The 23,131-nt window shown below is 29.7% G+C and overlaps 1 protein-coding gene across 1 annotated transcript; it reads right to left on the reverse strand.

The window, feature by feature from the left end:
• Nucleotides 1–9,960: 9,960 nt before the first annotated feature.
• LOC129908599 (glutamine synthetase 2 cytoplasmic-like) lies at nucleotides 9,961–15,719 on the reverse strand. The gene is made up of 7 exons (XM_055985221.1): nucleotides 15,446–15,719; nucleotides 14,636–14,816; nucleotides 11,058–11,398; nucleotides 10,842–10,937; nucleotides 10,680–10,775; nucleotides 10,509–10,612; nucleotides 9,961–10,449 (listed from the first exon to the last, which is right to left on the reverse strand). Exons 2-7 carry the CDS (start codon nucleotides 14,814–14,816, stop codon nucleotides 10,161–10,163), a joined length of 1,107 nt encoding a protein of 368 aa, XP_055841196.1. The 5' UTR covers nucleotides 15,446–15,719; the 3' UTR covers nucleotides 9,961–10,160.
• Nucleotides 15,720–23,131: the final 7,412 nt, after the last annotated feature.

A 23,131-nucleotide genomic window follows, 5' to 3' on the forward strand; every position in this document is an offset into this window, starting at 1 on the left:
TCGAAAAGTTAGAAAAAAAATTAAAAAAGTTTAGACATTTGATTTTAAAAAAAATAAAAAAAAAATCAATATGGCCACCTTCAAACGCTTATAGCATAGGAACGCCGCACCCAATGTTAATAGTTATGGTCTTAAAATGTAGTTTGGAATATACAAATGGTTTTTGGTTTTTTGTAAAAAAAAAGTTTTTGCATCCAACATGGATGCCATGGCCATACCGAAAAGTTTTTTTTTTTTGTAAAAAAAATAACAAAAAGGTGATATGAGAACCCCCCTCTCTCCAAAACGGTACTCCATTCAAAAAATCGCCCTACAAAATATTTTCCCCATCCAACTTTCATCACATTTCTATACAAAAAACAATGTCAATCTGAAACGATGACACGGTATTAAATTCTGCCGCGTCAACGCTGGGACAGGGTCATTGCGATGACACCCAGTCCTAAAACCCTGTCAACGCGTCCCAATGGCATTGACAGAGAGATTACACGGTCATCGAAAACAGTCAATGCGTTGACCCAAAAATGTGTCAACGCGAGTGTCATCGTACCCGTCAACGCAATGACAGCAGTTTTCGTTGACGATCACACGACGTGACACTCTTGGGACAGATTGTGACGTCATTTTTACGTCAGAGAGTCAACGCGTTGACCGATTTCGTTGACCGTGTAATCATAGCTTAAATCATACATTTTACTTTAAAAAAAACACAAAGCGCCTTCAAATTAGTGCAAATTCACACTTTTTGTTGATTGAAAAGTGGGGCAAAGTTTTTTAAAGGACGGGGTTACTTTACCTCCATTCGGATACAACGGGTAAAATTTGCTTCGGTCGGCGCACTGATATTTTTCTTTTGGTCTGTGGGGCAGAGATACCCTTGCAGTGGCAGAGTAACCTCGTTTTACGATTACTATACTGAACTAAATATCACTGCCACAATCTTTTTAGAAAATCGAATAATCGGTTATTAACAGTTACTAGTAACAGTTACCGATATAGATATCATCCATTGCCAGCAGGTCTTTAGTCATAAATAAGGAGAAGTTAACGTGCTGAAGTTCTACTCTAAAAAAAATAAATAGGCTCCGCGAAATAAGACCCCAAAAGAAAAAATGAAATAAACCCCCAAATTAGTATATTTTTCATGATGACAAAATGCCCTAATGAAAGAAGGCCCCAACGAAATGAAAATGGAAAAATGAAATAAAACCCCAATTTTTTTTTTCATAATAAACTTTATTTTATATAATGAAATATCACCCCAAACCAAGAGAACCGACTTTATGGACGGAAGTTTTAAAATTGTTCCTCAAGGATGTTTCAAACAGTTGTTGGTTAAATTATATATTAGAATGTTTTGCCGAGGTGAAATTCATTTTTAATTCTTAATTGTATGTAAAAAAGTTCGTGCTGTAAACCATCAGGGAGTAACAAAATAGCTGCAAGAAAGCGCTCGATTTCTTGCAGCTATTCCGTTATTCCCTCTTGGTTGGAGCCAAATAAATAAGGAAAAAACAGAATGGACTTTTGACTTTCACTGTTGTTAATTTGTGAACTGTGTTTGTACGTAAGTACGATTACGAAAGGTTGAATAATAGTGCATCGGTTTTTAAAAAACTTTTTTTTTCTACTTTTTAAAGCATAAGATAATATTTAACCAGACTTTGATGGTTTATTCATGATCATTCTGCATAAGAGTGTCGGCTTTTTTTTTTTAGCGAATCCATCATCGTAATGTTAGTTTTGATTAAAACCTCGAATCTTTTTTTGACACAAAACCAATACTTGCCCTATATAGAACAAGTAAAAATGGTGTATAAAATCGTGTTGTTTCACAGATATTTTTAATTTTTATGGGCCACAAGTTTGTTGCTAATAAATAAACTTATCATTAAAGTATTCACTTGCGATTTATCTCCATACTTAACCAAGAATAATTACTTAATTTGCCATTATCAATTAAATAGATAACATTGAAATACAATTTAAAAAAAAATATTATCTTTCCATAATATATAAAAGTTCCAAAGGCATTCTTATCTTTAGTATTTTTTAGTAAATTTTCATGTTGAAATTATATTTTATTTATTTATTGACATTTAACAAAGTTTCAATTTTAATAATCGCAAGTGTAAGATGAAGATAATGGCGATTAGATAATAATTCTGTTGTTATTATTATAAAGTCTGATAGATATTATAAAACTCTTTGTACAATGAACTTTGTTATAAGATTTTTTTTTAAAGATTGTTATTTAAAACAGGGCTGTTTCGCGAGATTCCAGATATGTAAATGACAATGAACTAAGTAGCTATTATAACAGTTTATCACCATTAAGAGACCATAGCATAGAGAAACGAAAGTGGCCTTAAGTAGAAGTATGACAACTAATTAATCAGAATCTTGAGAATAAAGCGGAATGTTTACAAAACAGAGCAGTAGTAAAAAATTAGCAATTTTATCGAAAAATTCAATTAAAAAAAATTCAAACAAATAAAATTAGTTAAACACCAAACATTATCGAAAAAAAATGGCAACAGCCGGTATTTGCGTGATCAGTATATAGCAACAATTAAATCTGAAAATAAACATTTGCTTACGTGCTGCTACTAATAATGTGTTCGTATTATTCAAATCACAGTGCATGATGGTAGTAAAGAATAAAGTCAAATTTTAAATTCTAATCGTATTTGAATGATGTTTGTCAAAGCTTTTAACCATGTTAATTTGTATTTCGTTTCGTATCGAACAACACCAATTATAGCCAACAAAACATGACCCTGAATTTTGATGGTAATATGAAATAGTCTTCAATTGTATTATGGTTTGCACATTTGTGCTAATAGAAACCAGAAAATTAAGTAATAATGATGAATTTTTGTGATCCATTTTATTTGTTTAATTTTATACTTTTATGTACATATTTAAGGTTTGTATCGTACACTTTGAAATCATTAGAAAATAAGAACGAAGTTGATGTCATTGCTACAGACTTTAGCAAGGCGTTTGATAGAATATCACATAAAATTATATCGTTTAAACTTAAAGCTCTAGGATTTCCTCCCGGTTTTATTCAATGGATGAATTCATACCTTTATAATCGTAAATATCAAGTACTTTTTAGATCTTCAATCTCAGATCCATTTATTGCAAAGTCGGGCGTCCCACAAGGAAGTCATTTAGGCCCCATAATTTTTATTTTGACAATCAATGACGTAGAATCAGTCATTCAGCATTGTGAAGTCTCTACGTACGCAGATGATATGAAAATCTTTAGGACAATTTCATCGTCAAACGACCCTTTGCTTTTGCAAATTGATTTAGACAATTTCTTTGTTTGGTGTCAGAAAAATAACTTAGATCTTAATGTTGAAAAATGCCAAGCAATCACATATTCCCGCAAACGACTCCGTCCTCCACCACGTGACTATTTTATCAATGAATGTATTGTTTCAAGAGTAACAACCATTAAGGATTTGGGTGTAATTTGTGATAATGAACTTAACTTCAGATCCCACTATGACAATATTATATCTAGGGCTAATTCTGCTTTAGGTTTCGTCAAGCGCTGGTCTAAAGAGTTTTCTGACCCTTACGTTACGAAATCACTTTATACCACGTTTGTGAGGCCTTTACTTGAATATGCTAGCCAAGTCTGGTCCCCTTATCACCAAGTCCACATCAAGAGAATTGAAGCAGTACAGCGTAGATTCCTCCGTTTTGCCTTAAGAGGACTTCCGTGGGTTGATAATTTCAACTTGCCCCCTTATCAAGAACGTTTGCAACTCATTAACTTACAATCTTTAGAAAAACGTCGCGAAGTTGCCGATGTTATTTTCATACACCAAATTTTATGTAATGTAATTGAAAACTCCACCCTCCTCGAGCAAATTAGTTTTAACGTAAGTTCCTATTCTCTCAGAACGACCCCGCAATTTCATCAAGCTCTTCATAGAACTGATTATGGCAAAAATGAACCGATTACGAGAATGTTAAGGAATGTTAATAAAAATTGTAATATTTTTGATTGTAATAACAGCAAGATCACACAAAAAAACCTACTATATGGTATTTCATAGCCCTCTTGGACCTAAAGATTAGTAAAGATTAGTAAATAGTGAAATAGTAAAAGAGAAACTGAAACTGGACTTTTTATTTTTTTTACTGATCTAACAAGTGCATAAGCATGCTTTTTTATTTTATTTATTGTTTTTTTTTCTACACTTTTTTAATTTTTTTACTTATTTTTAAATTTTAACTTTATTTAATACTTTATTTTAATTCTTTTTCTATATGGTTGTATGTTTCCCCATGCTCCCATATAGTTACATATTTATTTTTACATTTTGTATCTGCTTGTAATAAGCAGCCCCGCTCTTATCTCGTGTTTATTTTTTTTCTTCAAAAAACTCTAATTTAAGTGCCGATATGACTAGCCACCGCAAGTGCCATCATACTCGGTGTAAATGGACCCCAGCGCGTGCGGTATCTGGGGGGGAAAGAGTCGTGGGATAATTTAATTTTCATATCTGTTCAAGTTTTTAAACTTAGATTGACGAAATAGTGTCATATAAAAAAATATACCCACGAAACTGATTCGATGTGTCGACTATCCCAACAAAAAATGTATCTGCAATTATTTGATTAAATCTAGAATTGCGAGTCCGGCTTATTATAAAAACCATTTTCCTACTCGGTCACTACGGCGTATGTGGAACATTTTTTTAAAGGAATGCAAAAATTTAAAACAAATTTAAATTAAACAAACCAAATAATTTTTTAAATAAAACAAAGTCAAGCACAGCATAAAGACAAGGCAAGACAAAAGATATTCAAGAAGTTGGTCATCTCTTGTCCTTCCGGTCAAAAAACCTATCTACATAAGGCAGGATAAACAAAAACATTGTAAGAAAAAATAAATATTCAAAGCATTATAATTGTTCATGCTTTAATCACAAAAAGCAACAACATCACTATTATTCTATTTAATTAAATATTTAAAAAATATTAACCCATCACAAGATCCAAAAAAAATATGAAAATAAATTTCTTAACTTTTATTACAAATTAACAGTATCTTGGCAATATGCTTGTCATGTTCTTAAAAAATATCACCATTATATTGAATGAGACTTGGCCTTGATATCCAGAAATAGAAAAAGCTGCAAATAAGTAATTGATCTTTGGAAACTTCCAGCAGTTGATTAAATACTAAAAAATTCAAATTCCACCAAGCAATTTAACGAAAAATAAAATGTTATGTGTTTAATGTTCGGTATCGTCATTGTTTTGGCACTTAATATTGTGCTTTTAATAAATCGTTATTATATACATACAAAGGTATTAAAATGCATATACACATTATTCGCTTATAAATTAAAAATAATTAAATATTTATATAAATTTGTCAAGTTTCTCACGAGTTAAATTTTGTTTATTAATGAGAAGAAATTGAGATAGGTTTGAGATCATGAACTAATTAGTTGCCTGATTATAATGAGAACCAATATTTTTAAAATGTGAAATTTTTATCCCAATTGCCAAAAGGAAAAAATTATCTATTTATTCAGAACTAAACAAAATTTGGATGTCTTCTATTAGTCATAAATTGCTGTATTTGTGTGGCTTAAATTTTCACAATTAAATAACTTTAACATTTAAAGATAATGATTGAATTTGTTTGTTTAACAATACATATTTAGATTATCGAAACATGTTTTCCCATACTAACATTTCAAATTTATTAATTTTATAGCGTTTCTATTACAAACATTATAAAAAAGCAAATATTGTTTGATTTTTTTTAGAGTTCAATCAGGAATTATAAGAATCAACCTTAACGATTTCTTTTGTTTTGAAGAGATACTAGTAATTTAACCCTTGTGCAAAAAATGTAGCGATAAAACTCATAAAAAGTAGTATTTGTAAAAAATGGAACTGTGATTTCTTAAGTAGATAATACATTTATGTACTATAATTGGTCAAACGTGCTTGTTATTGTAGTTCAAAGTACATGTATGTAATGATATGTAAAACTATTCAAAATACTAGTGTATTATAGATGGCGTAGTTAATGTATTAAAAGTTTCCCATGACCAAAATTAAAATTTTTTTTTTTTCATTTTTATTTTCCTTCATAGGAAAGTGGATTTTTTTTCTGATAAAATAATTACTAATAGGGTTATTAAGGTTATTTCTTAAGCTTAAAATTTCTTTTTGTTTTACTCTTCTGCGATTTTTTAGGCTTTCAATATAAGTTTTCAAACCAAAAACCGCATACTTCGGACTTTAGCTATTAATACCTCGACAACGCACCACTTTACAGAAAATCCAAGATCAAATTAAATTTTATTTGATTCTTTATTCTACTCTTCTAAAAATCTGTTTTATTTTAAAACAGATTTTTAATTTTTTTTTTTTAATTAGGTATCTATCGGACATGATTTTGTAAATAAAAAAAAAATTATGCATAAACATACATACTATAACTTTTTTACATTTCGTGTAAAATTAATTAATTAATTAATTAAAAATTAATTAAAATTCATCTTTGACGATTTTAAACATTAAAAGCTTACAAATTTTAATCAACTTTTACCATACGAGAAAGTACGTTCGATCCATTTTTCGATTTTTTAATAGAAAAATATAATTTTTTTCAAGTTCCTTGTTAGAGATTTTTCACTTATTATAGTCAAGTTAAAGTTAATAGTTTTATTTTGCATTTTTTTCCATTTTGTGTTCTACAATTTGTTTGTATATAGTTTTGTTTATAAATTGTTATTGAAAGGACCAGCAATGCATATTGGTTGAATCGAACATAATAAAAGGTATTCTTCGCATTCAATTAAGATTAGAAACTAGCGATATTATTTCAAAATCTTGCTGAATAAGTATGCAATTAAAAGAAATTTAGAATTGTTTTCCTAAAGATATGCTAAGATTTTCCAAAGTATGTATACCATTTGACTCAAATTAGAATGTTTTCAGTTAACGCCCAAATAATAAGCTTAATTCAACAATTCAAACAACACAAGTTGATATCACCTTTTTCATCGACAGCCAAGAGGCAGTTAAAACTATTTCAGCTATTAAAATAATTGGAAGTTTTTGGTTCAGCATAAAATAAAGCGCATAGGAAATGGATGGCAACAGTAGGAAAAATATTATTTGATGACATATTATAATAAGCAGGTCATTTAGAAAGCAATACTAACGATTACAAATGAGAGGTTGAGAACTTTTGATACTGGTTCACAAAAAAGAAATTATTGCCAAAATACTAAAAGCTTAAGATGGAAAAAGTAACTCTTTTGAACAAAAATTAACAACCTTCTTTTTGTGAGTATTATTACTGGACACAACCTACTTCGATACCACAAGAATAAAATGAAAATCAGCACTGACAGCAAGAGGATACTTCCTTACCTGTCACTGTCCAGCACCATGTGACCTTTAACATTTAAATTCCTCGGAAGGCATTTCTTCAATGTTTTAAAGGAACTATCCAATATTTCAAGCAATAACATCTTGAAATTTATAAATGCAACTAAGTGACTTGAAAAAACAAAATTAAAAAGGCACATCACCAACGACGACGAGGTATCGCATTTGCCCGTCAAACGTCGCATGGTGCATATGCAACAACGGGTGTAAGGGTGAGAAGATAGTAAGAGTAAAAACAGACACGCAAACGATACTGCAAATAAACCTATGACAGAAATATCCTAACCTAATGCCACTAGTTGCATGAAGTCTATGCACCTTCGGGACTGGTTAGAGGGTAAGATGGCCTTGGAGCTGTAAGGAACAGGGATACATACTCCTATAGCATTCGGGGCCAAGGATTTACATGTCATTTGGGTGCAACTTTCTTATTTTGTGTTGAAAGATGTTTCGGTATAGAATATCTAGCCATATCCCCAAACAGTTCATAAGTAAAGTAAGGTAGACAAATAAATTAACTCAAAGACTATCTAACCCATCCATCATTATTGCATGTAGCCAATGCTTCTTTTGATCTGATGAATGGGAAGACAGCTCGGGAGTGGTAAAGAAATTGAAGCACGTAAATGTTAAACTGGATGCGCCTTTCCTTTTCTTTCCTTTTGCATACTGACTATTTGTGCACTGCTTAGGTATATAGATACACTGAAGGAACAAACATATTCAACTAGAAACGTATTTGCTTCAAAGATAAACTACTATTTACTTCTATTAATGTTCCTTTTTAGTAAAAAAAAAAACTATTCAAAAACAATCAAATTTTTTTCCACTTTGCGTTTTAAAATTATCATTTTTAACTTAATACTTAATAGTTAAATAAAAGTGGTTTTCATTGATTTAACGTTGTTTTGGCATCCCTTTTTCCTTCAGTGTACATTTACATTCATGCAAACTTAAACACCATAGCTATCGTAACTTAGCGGGTCTTATCTGTTCTGTATTTTCCAGGATACGCCTATACTTGGAAGGCTAATTCTGTGTCCTTAAACCAGCTTAAAAAAATTGTGTTTATCCTGTATTTATCCTTTAATTTTGGGCAGCAGCATTTTTGAATCTAAAATCCAAATTTATATTTTGAAAAATGACTGTGAAATTATATAAACATGGCTAAAAACAACCACCACAAAAAAAAAACATTTTTTTAGAGGTACTGCCTCTTGCGAAGCCGTTCGGAATTAGCGGGTGGTGAATGGCAAGAATGACTGCGAATTTTTCTTGTTAGTCACTAGTTCTGGCTCCTTCATGGGGTGTCGGTTGTGCCATATGAGTGATTTTTTCAGAGAAGCCTTCAGCGTTTCAATATACCAAAGTATTCAGTGATCATGCAAAAAAAAATCCAAATTTCTTGATTTATTTTTAAATCACTAAAATATTAAATAAATTGTATAAATTTATTTATGTTGAAAGTTAAAAGCGCTTGATAAGAATTTTTAGCAATAAACAAGAAAAATGGCTTAAATTTATTGAAAAAACTTCAGAACCGATGTGTACACCATCTAGGCTATCCAAATTAAACTTTCTCTCATTGGTGAACTTAAAAGTTTTTCCATTTTTCATCGCAGAATCTATGATTTTCACCGAGGCGAAGGCGGGAAAATTTATGCCTTGGCAAGAGCGACGGTTTTCCACATTTTCTTTCATACAAATGGCTTAAGTCCGATTTAATTATTTGTTGCACTTATCGTACTCCCACTACCAAGTTTATTTTCTAGAAAACTTCCCTTGCTGTCAAATTCTCACGAAAATAACTTAATTTTTTGTCACTTTGGAGCTCTCTCGACCAAAGGTTTCCTTCCTAATCGTTTTAGGTACCCATACTTGTCACCTTTATAAATTAAATTATCAATTATACAATCGGACCTTTCTAATCCTCCAGATTTTTCGCGGTTGGACAAGCCCTCTTCATGGTCAGCCTTAATTCTGCCTGCGTCAAGGGTTTTCACACTTTATTTAAAAATAACTGAACAATTTTACTTATAAAATGTTTATAATGGGTTAAAATTAATTTTCCAACTGTTTTGCTTACTTTTGGTTACGATAAACCACACTTTTAATGTGAAAATCAGTTGTGCCTTTATAATTATTTCGCTCCAGAGAAACGCAAAAAATAATTGTTTAAATTAAGTGTAACGAATTAAATAAAAATAAAGGGTCGCAAACAATCTAGTATATACTTGTCTTCTTATTCGTGCAAGGAGTAAAAATTAAATATCTTTTATATGGTTTAAAAACGAATAAAATCGACTGCCTTTATAATTATTTCGGTGGGTGTATAAGCAAAAAAAAATTAGTTAAAAAAACAGAATTGCATGTAATTTGTACCTAGATAAAAAAAAAGTACGTATACGCCATACACATATTTTTTAAAAACAAAATATTAAACTCTTTTGCTGTAAAATTGTAATATAACTTGAATAGCAAATTAAATAAACACTAGACATTATCAAAACATCATTTTGTTATACAAGTTAAATATTTATATTCCATGCAAAGAAATAAAATTGAACACACATTTTTAATAACGAGAATATTATAACAACTTTAAGAATGTTTATAAATTAGTATTTTCCACACACGCGATTCACACGCGCATGAATACAAATAATGCCTTCTCCTGTGCTATATTATTGTTGACCCGCTCAACAATTTTGTTTTTATTCATCCAAGCATATTGTTCTAATGATAGCCTCAGAAACGGAGTAAGGATCACTATTAGAGCTTGGACGTCTATCCTCAAAGTAACCTTTACCATCATCACTCACACTACGTGGAATACGAATGGAGCTGTTACGGTTAGCAATTCCATAACTAAAGTCATTGATTGAACTAGTTTCGTTCAATCCAGTTAGGCGACGTTCGTTATCCTTACCCTGTTTAGGATCGTAGGCACGAATATGACGATCATGACAGTTGGAAAGCTTTTGGATGGCATTCTCAATTTCTCTAAAAGAGAAACATACTAAGTAAAATTTATTTAAAAAGCCTGACAACAAGACTCTTACTTGATTCCACCGTCTGAACGCATCTTCAATGTAGATACGTTAATATGAGCTCCAGAACCATTCCAATTTCCTGGCACTGGTTTAGGGTCGAAGGTGACAACGATCTAAATGAACAAAGTTTTTATTTACATTTGATTTGTTTACAAGAAATAATTTTGAGAAAAAGCTTACGCCAAATTCTTCAGAGATTCTATGAAGCAAAAATCTCGACATCCAGAGGTGATCGCCAATTGAAATGCCTGAACATGGTCCTACTTGATACTCCCACTTAAAACAGGGGGAAAAATTATTTTATTTATTTATTTATTTGATTTGTTGATACAATTTTCTTACCTGAGCTGGCATTGCTTCAGCGTTAGTACCAGCGATTTTAATGCCAGCATATAAGCAAGCCTTGTAATGAGCTATCACAATATCACGGGCAAAAACCTTAAAGGAAAAGATAATGAAAACTAATGGAAAAGATAATGGAAATGAATTTCTTTTTGAAATATTAAATATCTGAAAGGAAATGAGAGACCACTTTAACCAGCATTATTATTATCTTACCTTATTGGCTCCAACACCACAAAAGTAAGGTCCCTGGGGTCCTGGGAACCCATTTTTTGGCCAACCCAATGGATGACCATTGAATTCAAGTAATGTGTATTCTTGTTCAATACCAAACCATGGTTCTTGAGCTGTGCATTTATTCATTGCCTCCAAACAAGTCTTGCGATGGTTTGTTTCGGTAGGTGTACCATCATATTTGTATGTATCACACATAACTAAAATATTGTTGCCTCGTGTGAATGGATCTTTAAAAATAGCTACGGGATGTAGATATGTGTCTGAATTGGTACCATTAGCTTGGCCAGTTGAACTTCCATCGAAGTTCCAAATTGGCAAATCTGTTAATAAAAAGGATATAAAGTCATGTATAGTTTACAATATTTTGGAGTTTTACAACTTTTTTAAAAATAGTTTTTTTTTTTTTTTTTTTGGCAAAACAGTCCTTTGGATGAAATTTTTTTGAAAAATCTAAAAATATTTTTTTTTTTGAAATCTTATCTCATCTAGTAAAATCTATTAGCCCAGTAAAAATAGACTTTTTCAAGGAAAAATTTTGGAACAGGCTGATTTTTGCTACACTGGTACTGCTTATTATTGAGGTGGATTACAATCTATGAAAAAATCGAGAATTTTCTTCCGCTTAGCCCCTTTTCGGGGTGAAAGTTCAAAAAAATTGTATTTTAAAAGGTTTGTTTTAGATAAATATTGTGTTCGAGAAACTTGTAGCTGAGCTTATTTTGAAAAAATTGTTATACATATAAGGTTTTCTTTTATTAACACTTAAAGATTAGAATCTTATTATCTAGAGAAATATCAATTACAAAGACTCAAGTCCGTAATATTCTTTGTAGGAAATTAAATACCTATTCTACTTGCTATATAACACAATTTTGTTGTAGATTTAGCCATATCAACAATAACACCAAATTAAGACCAAACCAAAAAAAAAAAAAAAAACAAAAAATCATGTAAAAATGGCTTTCGTGACCTGCTTTATCTCACTGGTGGATGCCACAATAAAGTCACATGAAACACTTTTATAGATAGTTGAATCCTGAGTAACTTGCTGTACAAATTTTAAAAGAATAGACTCAAACTTACGTGTATTTTGTGTGGTTAATCCTTAAACGCAGAGGGCGAAAGCTAAATCTTAATTTTAAGGTCTAAAATTTTGAGAAACTTTTTTGTTGGATAGGTACACTCCTTTTCATCAGAATAGGTACACAACTTTTCAAATGTTCGGTATTATTTTTTTCCTTACAGTGTTGGAAAAATAATAATTTTTTGATATCAAGTCATTGTTTAAAATGTTAGCAGAATCAGAAAAAAAAAATAATTCAAAACGTGTGGTTATTTTTCATGTTTCTCTATGGCAAAGCATTTCACATCGAAAAACTGAGTTATTTTTTTGTTTCATCAGAATAGGTACACATAGAGAATGATATCAAAGTGGTCCATGAAATTAATTTAAACCAAGTTCTTCTCAAAAATGTATTTTACTTATTTTATTTTTTGTATAGTGGCGATTTTATTCATACAAAAATAACAAAACTGTCCAGGAATTGTATTGTTAAATCTCTTTATGCAATTTATCTGAATCTCTTCCCTAAACTGTTTAAAGGTGGGTTAGGAAATATTTTTGTCTTAAAATCGACTATCACAAATTTTATCAGTACGGGCTAGCCATTTCCAAACATTTTCAACAAAAGGTTCAGGGTTTTCTATGGCAGATACTGAAGTACTTCCTAAATTTGCACTTCCTCCCAATATTTTACAGAGCATTTACTGTGGTAGGAGGCGTGGTCCTGTTGAAAAATTCAGTATACTGGTTCACAAATACTAGAGAATTAAGGAAAAGTTTTTTGAAAATCATTTACAAATAATTGTGAAAATTCCTTGCGTTTGAAATTTATTATTTGTATTATCGTAGTAGATTACTTTCTTCCATGCCTTAACACTTCTTTTTTAACAATGAAGTTGGTCTCAAAATGGTTTCTCCTTTCGCAGAATGTTAAACTGATAGTTTAACTCACCAAAGACATCAAAATTAAATGTTCGTTGATCCAAAAATAACAAAAAATACCACTCAACTTTTCATGTCGTAAAGGATTTCAAAAACCTTAAACGCATACAATTCTGTTCTTGGTGAAGTAATGGTGTCTTTTCAAAATTCAGCCATTTAAGAAGATTGGGACCAATGACCATTCTATTTACTGTCCTAAAATTACAAATAACAACTGTTTTTTACTTTTATTCTTGTCGTTAATCCACCAAAACTGGTAGCACATGTAAAAATGTACTCGTCTTAGAGTGTTATTTTGCATTTTTTTTACCACCATTTATTTTTTTTTACCTCCACTATGTTTGTATCTGAAGTCTGGATAGAGCATTATTTACAATGGTCGTTTTTAAACCATACCAGTACTGGTTTATCCTTTATTGTTTGTTTTATTTCTTAAGGTGTTTTCGCCAATATTTAGCGATTTTAATCCACCCATGTTTTTCAAAATGGTAGTATGATTATTAAATTACACTTAGGAATATCCAGTTATTTGTTTTAATGGTAAATTTGCTCGAAATCCAATAAAACATTAAAGATAACAAGGGTGTACCTATTCTGATGAAGTAACTACCACGTAAATGACCTATTACCCCAGATAGCAGTCGCTGGTAGTTATAATTCTTACATAATTAAGAAATAAAAAGCTAAAACAAATTTCCTATAGACGACCTTAACAATAAGTAAACAAAATTACATTATTATCAATAAGGTTTGGGTATAGATCTGTTATCTCTAGTTTATCATTGTGTAATTGTATTGAATGCTGCCGCTGTGAACTGGCTTAATTTCGTTGCATATACGAGCAATAATAATATTAGTGTTCTTATTTGTTTTTACTAATCCCCAGGTTAAAAATATAAACAGGAATCTATAAAAATACTGAAAATAACAACAACAAAAAACTAATTGCATGTGGTGTTTTTTTTACTTCCTCCATAGCATCGTTCCCTAGATTTTGATGAAATTTTTTTGCTTCCAGAAACAATATTAAATTGCTTCCTAATGTTATCCCAGTGTAAAATCTTAATAACCCTACTCTGCTACATGAGGCAAGGACATGAACATATTTTCAAGGCGAAAACCTAATGTCTTCAGAGAAGGGTTGTTCGAGTTCGGTTCGGTTTATATCGGTGAAACTTGAAGAAATACAACGTGCAAGACAGCCTGAATTGCACCCTGGGTCGTTCTAATTAAAATGCTGCTGACATCGTTGACTACATGGACATGGAATCTACAGTCCGACATGACACAAAAAGACCTTATTTTAGGTGAAACACAAAAGTTTAGAACAACCACAACGACCATGGTATACGGATCTCTGGTTTGGAAACAATTAATTTAGAGGTATTTGATGTTTTAGGACTTAGTATACCCTACATCACTATAAGCGTTCAAATTTCGAAATCAAAATCGGTTAGTTGGTTACCAAAACTTCGTTGGTTATATCGTTTTAATTTTTATTTTCATATTGATTACAAAACACATGAACAACAACAGCGAATGTATAACTCACCTTTAGGACCACTTGGAATAAAATCCAATGTTCTATCCTTGCATCTTAGATCTTGACCAGTACCATCAATCCAGACGTAAGTGGCTAGAACAATATTTTCACTTACTGGTAAATCAATGTAACGTTGCAAGATGCTTTTGTTGATTTGAGCATTTGGTGATTCTTCTAATATTCTGGACATCTATAAAACACAATTCATAAAATGAGAATCAAAGAGGGATAAAATATTTACTTGTCTAAACATATGTATGTTAAGAGTAAAACTTTGGAACCTATATGAACTAATTCTAAAAAATCTTTTACTAACAAAAGACTTTAATGGTCTTCAGTAATATACCAAGGACGAACGACCTGGATTATCTTTGAGTCAAATCCTGCAATATGTTCTTAAATAAAGAATTATTTTTGACAGACACGTATACACAATCTTTAAGAATGAAAAACAATTCCACTATGAAAATTCGTATGTTTTGTATTGCCACGTTGTTTGCTGATTGAAGAACGGAGATTTACACATTATTACACATCCATTTCAACATATTTGTGACAACTTACAGAGAAAATTATATCTTAGTTAAAGAATTAACCATTTTTAATTAGCACATCATTGAAAAACTAGCTATAAGTTAAATGAGTATCTTCAATTCCCACTTGCATATATATTATTTTAATTAAAAATATGATATTAAAATAGATATTAAAAAATCATAAAGGGTTCGATTTATTTATATAAGTTCCAAAATTAACAATGATTTCTCATCCACTATCATTTTTATCATTTCGAAGGATTTTATAAACTCAGCTACTGACCTTTTCTTAGCACAAAAATAACGGCGAGAAAAAAATGAGGGTCAATGCACAATTAATTCAAGAAAGAAATCAAATTGATATTCCTAGAAACCGACCAAACCGCAACTACGATAGAGCGACTAATTGCAGGCCCATTTATAAGAGCGACCAACAAAGCCGACTGCAGATTTGAATCATTGAAAGTAAACAGCTGCGTGGTAAAAAATCTTTGTACATTGAGAATAAGAGACTATTCGGCGAACATCCAACTTATACAAAGCCTCAAGCCTTAAACTAATGTTTGGCTGGTAGATATTCCAATTTTATCAATGCACAATAAACAAACGGTCTGTAAGAAGTTTTTGTTGTGCTTAAATCGCCGTTATAATTTTATGGGTTTCAGTTTGTACAGATATCGAGATCAATTAGAAGGAAAGAGAGAGTATGTTTCGAATTTCTTTACATTAAAGAGAATTAATGGGAATAGTCAAAAATAAATGAGTTTTGTTTTAGCATTTATTTTGATATAGGTTTGTTTATTTGTATGGCTTCTTTCAAACAACTGATATAAACGCACGACTGTGTTAAAAGAGGGAACAAAATTGATTTGTTTTCCAATTAAATTTGCTTTACAAAGGTGGAAATATGTCCTATGTCCTATGGATATGGATGTAGATAAAAATCTACAATATTATTGTAGGCTTTCTGTCATCATTTATTTTGCCATTAAATAAAGCCATGTATTTCTTTTTTTTTTGTGAAAATGGAAAATTTTGGTTACTAAGTATACATTTACGTATACATCATTCGTTAATATACATACATCTCGAATATATTTATTTAATTCAAGCTTTAATTTGAAATGGAGTTTATAGTGAAATGTGACTAATACTCAAAAAATAGACCTGTGTCCAAACTTCACAGTAAGAAAACCACAAATTCAACTGTGTTGAACTTTGGAATTGTATTAAGCTTTAATACAACCGAATTTTCAGAACATTTCTTCATAATTCGATAGATCGTAACTCGAGACATTGTATCTCGATATTTAAACAAAAGTCTTACTCCAAAAAGTTCAGAATTGGTCAAGTCCAAACACCAATTTGGCACTATCTAATTTTGTAACATAAAGCATATTTTTTTTATTTAAAGAAAAACCAATGGTGGCATAAGTTATAGAAATATAAAAAATTAAAACGATCTCATTTATGTAAACGATCCTAGGTTTAAACAACTTATTCAAAAAAGGCAAAACATTTGACCACTTTTGCTGGATACTCTATAACTTAATGCATAACTAAATTGGTCTAAAAATTAAAAATTTTCAAACTTATTTTGTGATAGTTTTTTTTGGCTGGAACACAAAAATGACGCAGAAAGCTAAGATTTTGGTTTAAACTAGCATTTATTTACTCATTTTCACAATTTAACTGAAAATGTGAGAAAAAAAATATTTTTACTTTTGTTAGTACTTTTCCAAAACTAGCCAAGTCGTTGAGGCTTTAAAATGTATTTGTATGAGTTTTCTTTTCTAATGCAAATTTTTAATTTTTTTTTACCAAAAAATTTTAAAAAAGACCAGTTGACCGAAGATAAAAAAAAAAACCAAACCAGTTTATTTTTCCATTACTTTATACATATATTGAGATGTGCACGTAGAGTAAAATACTGTTCATACAATGACTAATAACTTTTGGCTAACTATATAACTAACTACATACATAATTGATCCACAAATATAAATTGATTTCATTTTGTTAAGCCAAAGGAAATTTTGCTTAAAACCAATTTTGTAAAAAAAAAAGTTACGCATACGCCATAGCGACCATGTGTTTCCATGGTAAAACATCAAACTGGAATTTCAAAATTGTATTTCATTACAAATAAAGAGTGGATTTTATTAGACTGATAGGGTGTTGATTTAATACCTTGTTGGAAGAAAATATCACGTAGATTGAACTATTAAACAGCTATACAAATAATGACTTCTTCTTTCAACTCTGTTCTTCACTTGAACAGTCTGCTAGCGACGGACTAAGCAAAATTCTAAAACAAAGCCTGCTAAGGTTTTCTTTATTTAAAACTGGCTTCAAAAATAACAATTAAGAATATTGTTTGACTCGACCGTCTTCACATGACGTTTTTATTTTCCACTCCTTCAAAGTTTTTGCATAGAACAAAAAAATCCATAAAATACTAAAAATTGGATCACTTGTCTATTTAATTTATCAAAAAACTAGACGTACGAGACCTTGGATTTTTTTATATTTTGATAGTGTACCAATTTAAAATCTGAAAACAAAATTCGATTAGAATTTACCTTCACAAAAAAAAATAGTGTGAAGTCCCCGCCGCAACCGGGAGGTGAGATTCTATAACGCGTAACTTGTTACTTGAAAAACAAAAGAATTTGTTCGGAATTTGTCGCTCATTTTTTTTCGCTTTTCAAAAACGAATTATCATTTTCGTATTGTTTTGTATTTAATTTGGCCCCGGATTTGGATTTTCATTCGAATACACAAAAAAAAAACTTGTGATACAAATCAAACAAGAAAGACCTTACGCATTTTCATTTGCGTATTGCGGGTCAAATTTGATTAATACGTTCGCAGGAACCCTATATCGTTTGTATACAAATAAATTCGTAATCCATTCGATAATGTATCTCTCCCAGTAACAATAAAATCAAACAAATTCAAAAACTGTTCTAGTAAATTTATTACAAGTAACTGTTACATTTTAATTTTTATTTAAGTTGTTGTTTTTTTTTTTCTACATTCATGTATAATAATATTCGTCAGAAATGTCACACATTGCTTACACTTAAAATAGCATACTACCAAATAAATTAGTTACATTATTATAGGTATGCCTTCGATTTTTTTTTTATTTCGAAGAACTCTTGTATATAATAATTATAATTTATTTTTTAATTTTATTTTAATTGTTTGATAAATTAAAATATTTTATGATCTATCACAATTAATACAAATACATTTATAAATCTTATTATTAAAATACAAATAGTAAATATCATTTATTAATAATAATTAACATGTAAAATGTTATTTTTAGTTGGATTTTTTTTTTTCAGACGATGAATTTTTTTTTAATAAATCGTTAATTTCGTTTAAAAATAAAACAAATAAGAAAATACAAAAAAAAGAGAAACATGAAAAATATAACAAAATTGTTATGTTGATGAGTTAGGAAAAACTTCATTGATTTTCTTGTTTGTTTACGGTGGTTAATTTTTATGATTTTTTTTTTTCAGTGTCTGATGTAATTAGTTTTTTTTTTTTTTTAATATTCTATTTTTCTTAATTGAATGATTACATAAGGTTCATTTAGCATTTCGAGAATATTAGTAAAACAATTTTTGATGAAAATACCGTGAATTAATATTTAAATTTTTTTGGTTGTAAAAATTGCAATTTCTATTGATAAAATTTGAGAACTAATAATTCCAAATTAAAATACAACTTTTTAGTAGAAATGGAATGCTTGTTTTTTTTTTTTGTATGTACATAATGTACATATATGTAATATATTTATCTAGAAAAGAGATTTTACTCGTACTAATTGATAAATGAACAAGATATGTTCATTTAATTTCTATCTATCAAGCATCAATTAATGAATGATAATAATTATGAAATATTTGAAACTTTTTTTTACTGAATTTTATTTATATATTTAATTATTTGTAAGGAATTAAATCAGTTTTAAGTTATTTATCAATTAACTTCTAATTGGAGTATTTAGTACTTGACTTGGTTTAATATAACGAACTGGAACCGCTAAGAAATTAATCTAAAATTCGGAACCAAGCGAGTTTCCTTACTTTTAAGATTTAATGCAAAACATTTTTCAACCGTCTCCGTATCGACCGTTCCATTGTCGCAAGTTCTTTTATTATCGCGTGAAATTTCTTTCTTGAAATTTAAATGTATGATTTTGGGAGTATGAAAATAGTTTCAAAATCATCAATGCTAAACCTTTGGAGAATCAGAATCAAATTATCAAAGTCCTCACCGATACCTTTGATATCAAAATAGAGTCTTCTTTAACATCGATCTTGAAAGAATAATGCGGAACTCTTACTTCAAAATTTGCATTCTTTAAAATCGAAAGAGTTCCTTCTCCCTAATCACTGTAGCGTGTTCCAAGCAGAAATGATGGCCATAAAAGAGCTCTTGATGTGGCTCAAATAGATGAAGAAGAAACAATCTAACATCTTCTGTTCTCATGTCCTGCTCTTTTCAGCAGACGTAGAAGATACAAGTGATCTAATCAACACAGAAATCTCCAACATTCACCGCTTAGTTAAAAGCTGGTTCAATTAGTGAGAAATTTTGTTGCAATATCATGGTATCACAACGGAGCAAGTGGTGTAAATGTGTCAGTAGTTTTCCTGGAACCATTTCTATCTATCCTAACCTAACGCCAACATTCTAACACCAATACCGTCAATATTGACTAAATCAGAAGAACACACTGACGTGATTTTTTGAGCAGCATCAAAGCGAGAGTCGCAAAAATGGATTTGACTGTTAGTGAGGGCTAAGCCAATTATATGCTGTACTCAAAAAGGATACCTAACACCGCCACTTTGAACAAATAATTAAAAATGCCAAACGTTGCTTCTTTGCTCTAAAATCTAAAACAATTGACTAAGTGCCAATGTGTAAAACCATGGCATAAACCATTACATAATATAAGTCTTATATATAGAAGCTCTTTTTTTATAGAGAATTAGAAATGGGTTAAAAATGGCCAAATATAAAAGGTAAACCTATCTTACTATCGTTAGCGTATTAATAAACATTATCGATGTCATGAAAACACCGCTTTTAGCTGTTTTTATAACACTAAACGATGCTTATTCACTCAGACGAGCGCGAGAGGTAAGAAATATCCCGAGAGGCATATGAAGTGGAGGAATTTTTCGCACCCAAGGAGAGTTTTAAACTCTTTCTGAAATTAAAGCACCTGCTGGAAACCAAATTTAAATGTATTGAATATTTCTAAGAACGATCATTCGTTAACATATTATTTTTCTTTTGAAAATCTGATTTTAAAATTTAACTAGAATCTCGTTTTATCATGACACGATAAAAGTCATTATTTGTTATTGATTTTAGAACTTTGTTGTAAAACATTTATAAATAGGTACATAAATAAATTTAAATATTAGAAGAAAAAAAATAAAAATTCACCAACAATATTTCTTTTTCATTTTACAAAACAATAATAATAAAAATAATAATCGTATATAAGAATTAAAAATTATTTATTTTATTTTGTGCGGAAGCATATTGTGCCTTTTTGTTATATTCTTATTTGTTTCAATTATTTATTTTGATAATTGTATTTTTAAATCGAATTAATAATACATTCTATAATATTATTTAAAAAAATATTTCAAATTATAAAAAAAAAAAAATATTTTAAAAACGTATAGAAATCTTTATATAAAATAAAAACAAAACAAAAACATACGTAAAGATCATTGAAAAGAAATTATATAAAATATTTACTGCTGGCAGTTAACAAATATAAAGAATATAAATAAACATAAATATTGCACTCAATTTAAATGATGTAACTTAATTTTGTATTATTAATTTTTTTTTTATTTTAACAACATTTATAGCTGCTAATTTGTTTAAGTTTGAGTAAATGGTTTATTATAATAAGTAAATGGTGTGATAAAAATTGTTTTTTTTTTCAACTTAATGTTAAATTTTTATTACAGTAAAAAATAATATAAAATTGGAAAGATATACACATAATACTTTACACTTGAAAAATTTAATACCTAAAATTAAAACAAAAATTCTTGTAAAGCTTTAAAATTGTATATACCAATATTAAAATTTTATAAATTTAATTTTTGTTTTATCTAGACAAGACTATTATTTTTTAAATGTAATAAGCTGGAAGCAAAATGCAAGGTAGGTTCATATTTGTGCCCTTGATTATGAAAGTGGACTAAGTCACTCCTAAAAATGGCATCAAATCTAGCCTAAAAATAATTATTATTTAAGGAGTAAAGTTTATTTGAAAGCGAAATTGCAGTAAATAAACTTCTTTATTGCTTCTCTAGTGATTTCATAAAAGAAATATCATTAAATCGTTATAAGAAAATTATTGTGTAAGTTTTTCTTCAAACAATGCAAAAAGTGACTTAGTCCACTTTCATAATCATGGGCACATTTAACTTTTCAAGCTCTAGAGATCGTTAAAAAATATTTGTGACGAGACGAGTTTTTTTTTTTTTTATTCGTCTATTTTTTTAACAATGTTACTGTATATTTCATAGAATAATTCAATTTTTATAACAATAGTTCATAAAGACCTACAATTTTTTACCTAGGAAAATGTAAACTGCTTACTTTAAGGTCTTTCAAAGTTCAAGAAATAGATAGCAAATGTTATAAATATGGCTGTGGGTGTAACCTAGTGAATAAAGGAAATGCCAAGACATCTAAGATTTTCGAGAAATGAAAAGGCAGAATGTCAATACTATTTTGAAGGGTTAAAGAAATGGCGACATCTTGAATGCTATCATTAATGAGAAGCCAAATTCTTTATCTTAGCATTTAAAATGCAAACTCCAAGAAACGCACGTAAAGCAAGCAACGCATAAAATGCAAAATAATTCAAAAATTTGCTCAAATATATTTGCGCAAGTAAAAAAATGTTTTGCATTTTGGTAAAGCAGAGGGATTTGTATTTGTAAAATTTTCTGAAAATTAGATTTGAATGCCATCTGTTAGCCAAACCTGATATCTACCGTTCCTTAAACTGGGAACCCCCTTAAAGTTCATAGTTTTTATTTTATTAGCAAATTAGAAAATGGAAACTCATACAAATGCCTTCAAAACGATGAGGTTTTAATGCTCTCCTATAAAATTTGCTAAAATGAAGTTACACACTTTTCTGGTTTCACCAACGATTTATGATGAGTTCGAAACTAAACTCGAACCTACTCATTTCGCTGAAATAGCTAAATCGATTTTGCGAGTGAAGTGAGCTGAGTAGGGCGAGTTGGCGAGCCGACTTACACTCGCAAAAATAGCTAAATCTCGACACTGGCCAAATCTGTTAGAGCGTAACTTATTATTTTCTCTATAAAAGAGTGAACAAGTTCTGTAATATGAGCGTTATAATGAATATAATATGAGGCGTTAAACCACTCTTTGAGCAACTCTGAGCTATGAAGCCATAGCTCTTCTTAAAAATTTAATTAATTTTTATATTGATAACAACCACCCACTCAGAGATTTTCATTTTGATGCACTGAATCTGAATCCGAGGTATGTTGATCCGTACAGGCCCAGGTTTCGTTTTAAGTTCCAAAAACTATAAACAAATTTACCCATTTTTTGTAGTTTTTTTTTTTTGGAAACGGTTTTTATCAAAAGCACCTAATATACGGGTTCAGCGCATCGAAATATGTAACCCTAAGTGGGTGTGGATAGTAAAAGTAGACGCAATTTTTGTCTGCCGTTTAAAATTTTTATTCCATAAAATTATGAAATTTTTTTTTTTTATTTTTGAAAAAAATGTATATATATCAACACCATTTACTTTTACTAATTTTTTTTAAAATTTTGCCTTGAATGTTTCGATTGAATATCATTTGTATTTAAAAATTTGACAATTAAGCTGCTATTTTTTTTTTTTTTTTTTTTTTTCTTA

This window comes from Episyrphus balteatus, chromosome 2 (assembly GCF_945859705.1).
Source record: "Episyrphus balteatus chromosome 2, idEpiBalt1.1, whole genome shotgun sequence".
In the NCBI taxonomy this organism is placed as follows: domain Eukaryota; kingdom Metazoa; phylum Arthropoda; class Insecta; order Diptera; family Syrphidae; genus Episyrphus; species Episyrphus balteatus.

Coding starts and splice junctions, on each gene's coding strand:
- LOC129908599 (XM_055985221.1), bottom strand. CDS start 14,816: ATGTCCAGAATATTAGAAGAATCACCAAATGCTCAAATCAACAAAAGC. Junction 11,399..14,635: donor TATTCCAAGTGGTCCTAAAG/GTGAGTTATACA, acceptor TTTTATTAACAG/ATTTGCCAATTTGGAACTTC. Junction 10,450..10,508: donor CGTTCAGACGGTGGAATCAA/GTAAGAGTCTTG, acceptor TTTCTCTTTTAG/AGAAATTGAGAATGCCATCC.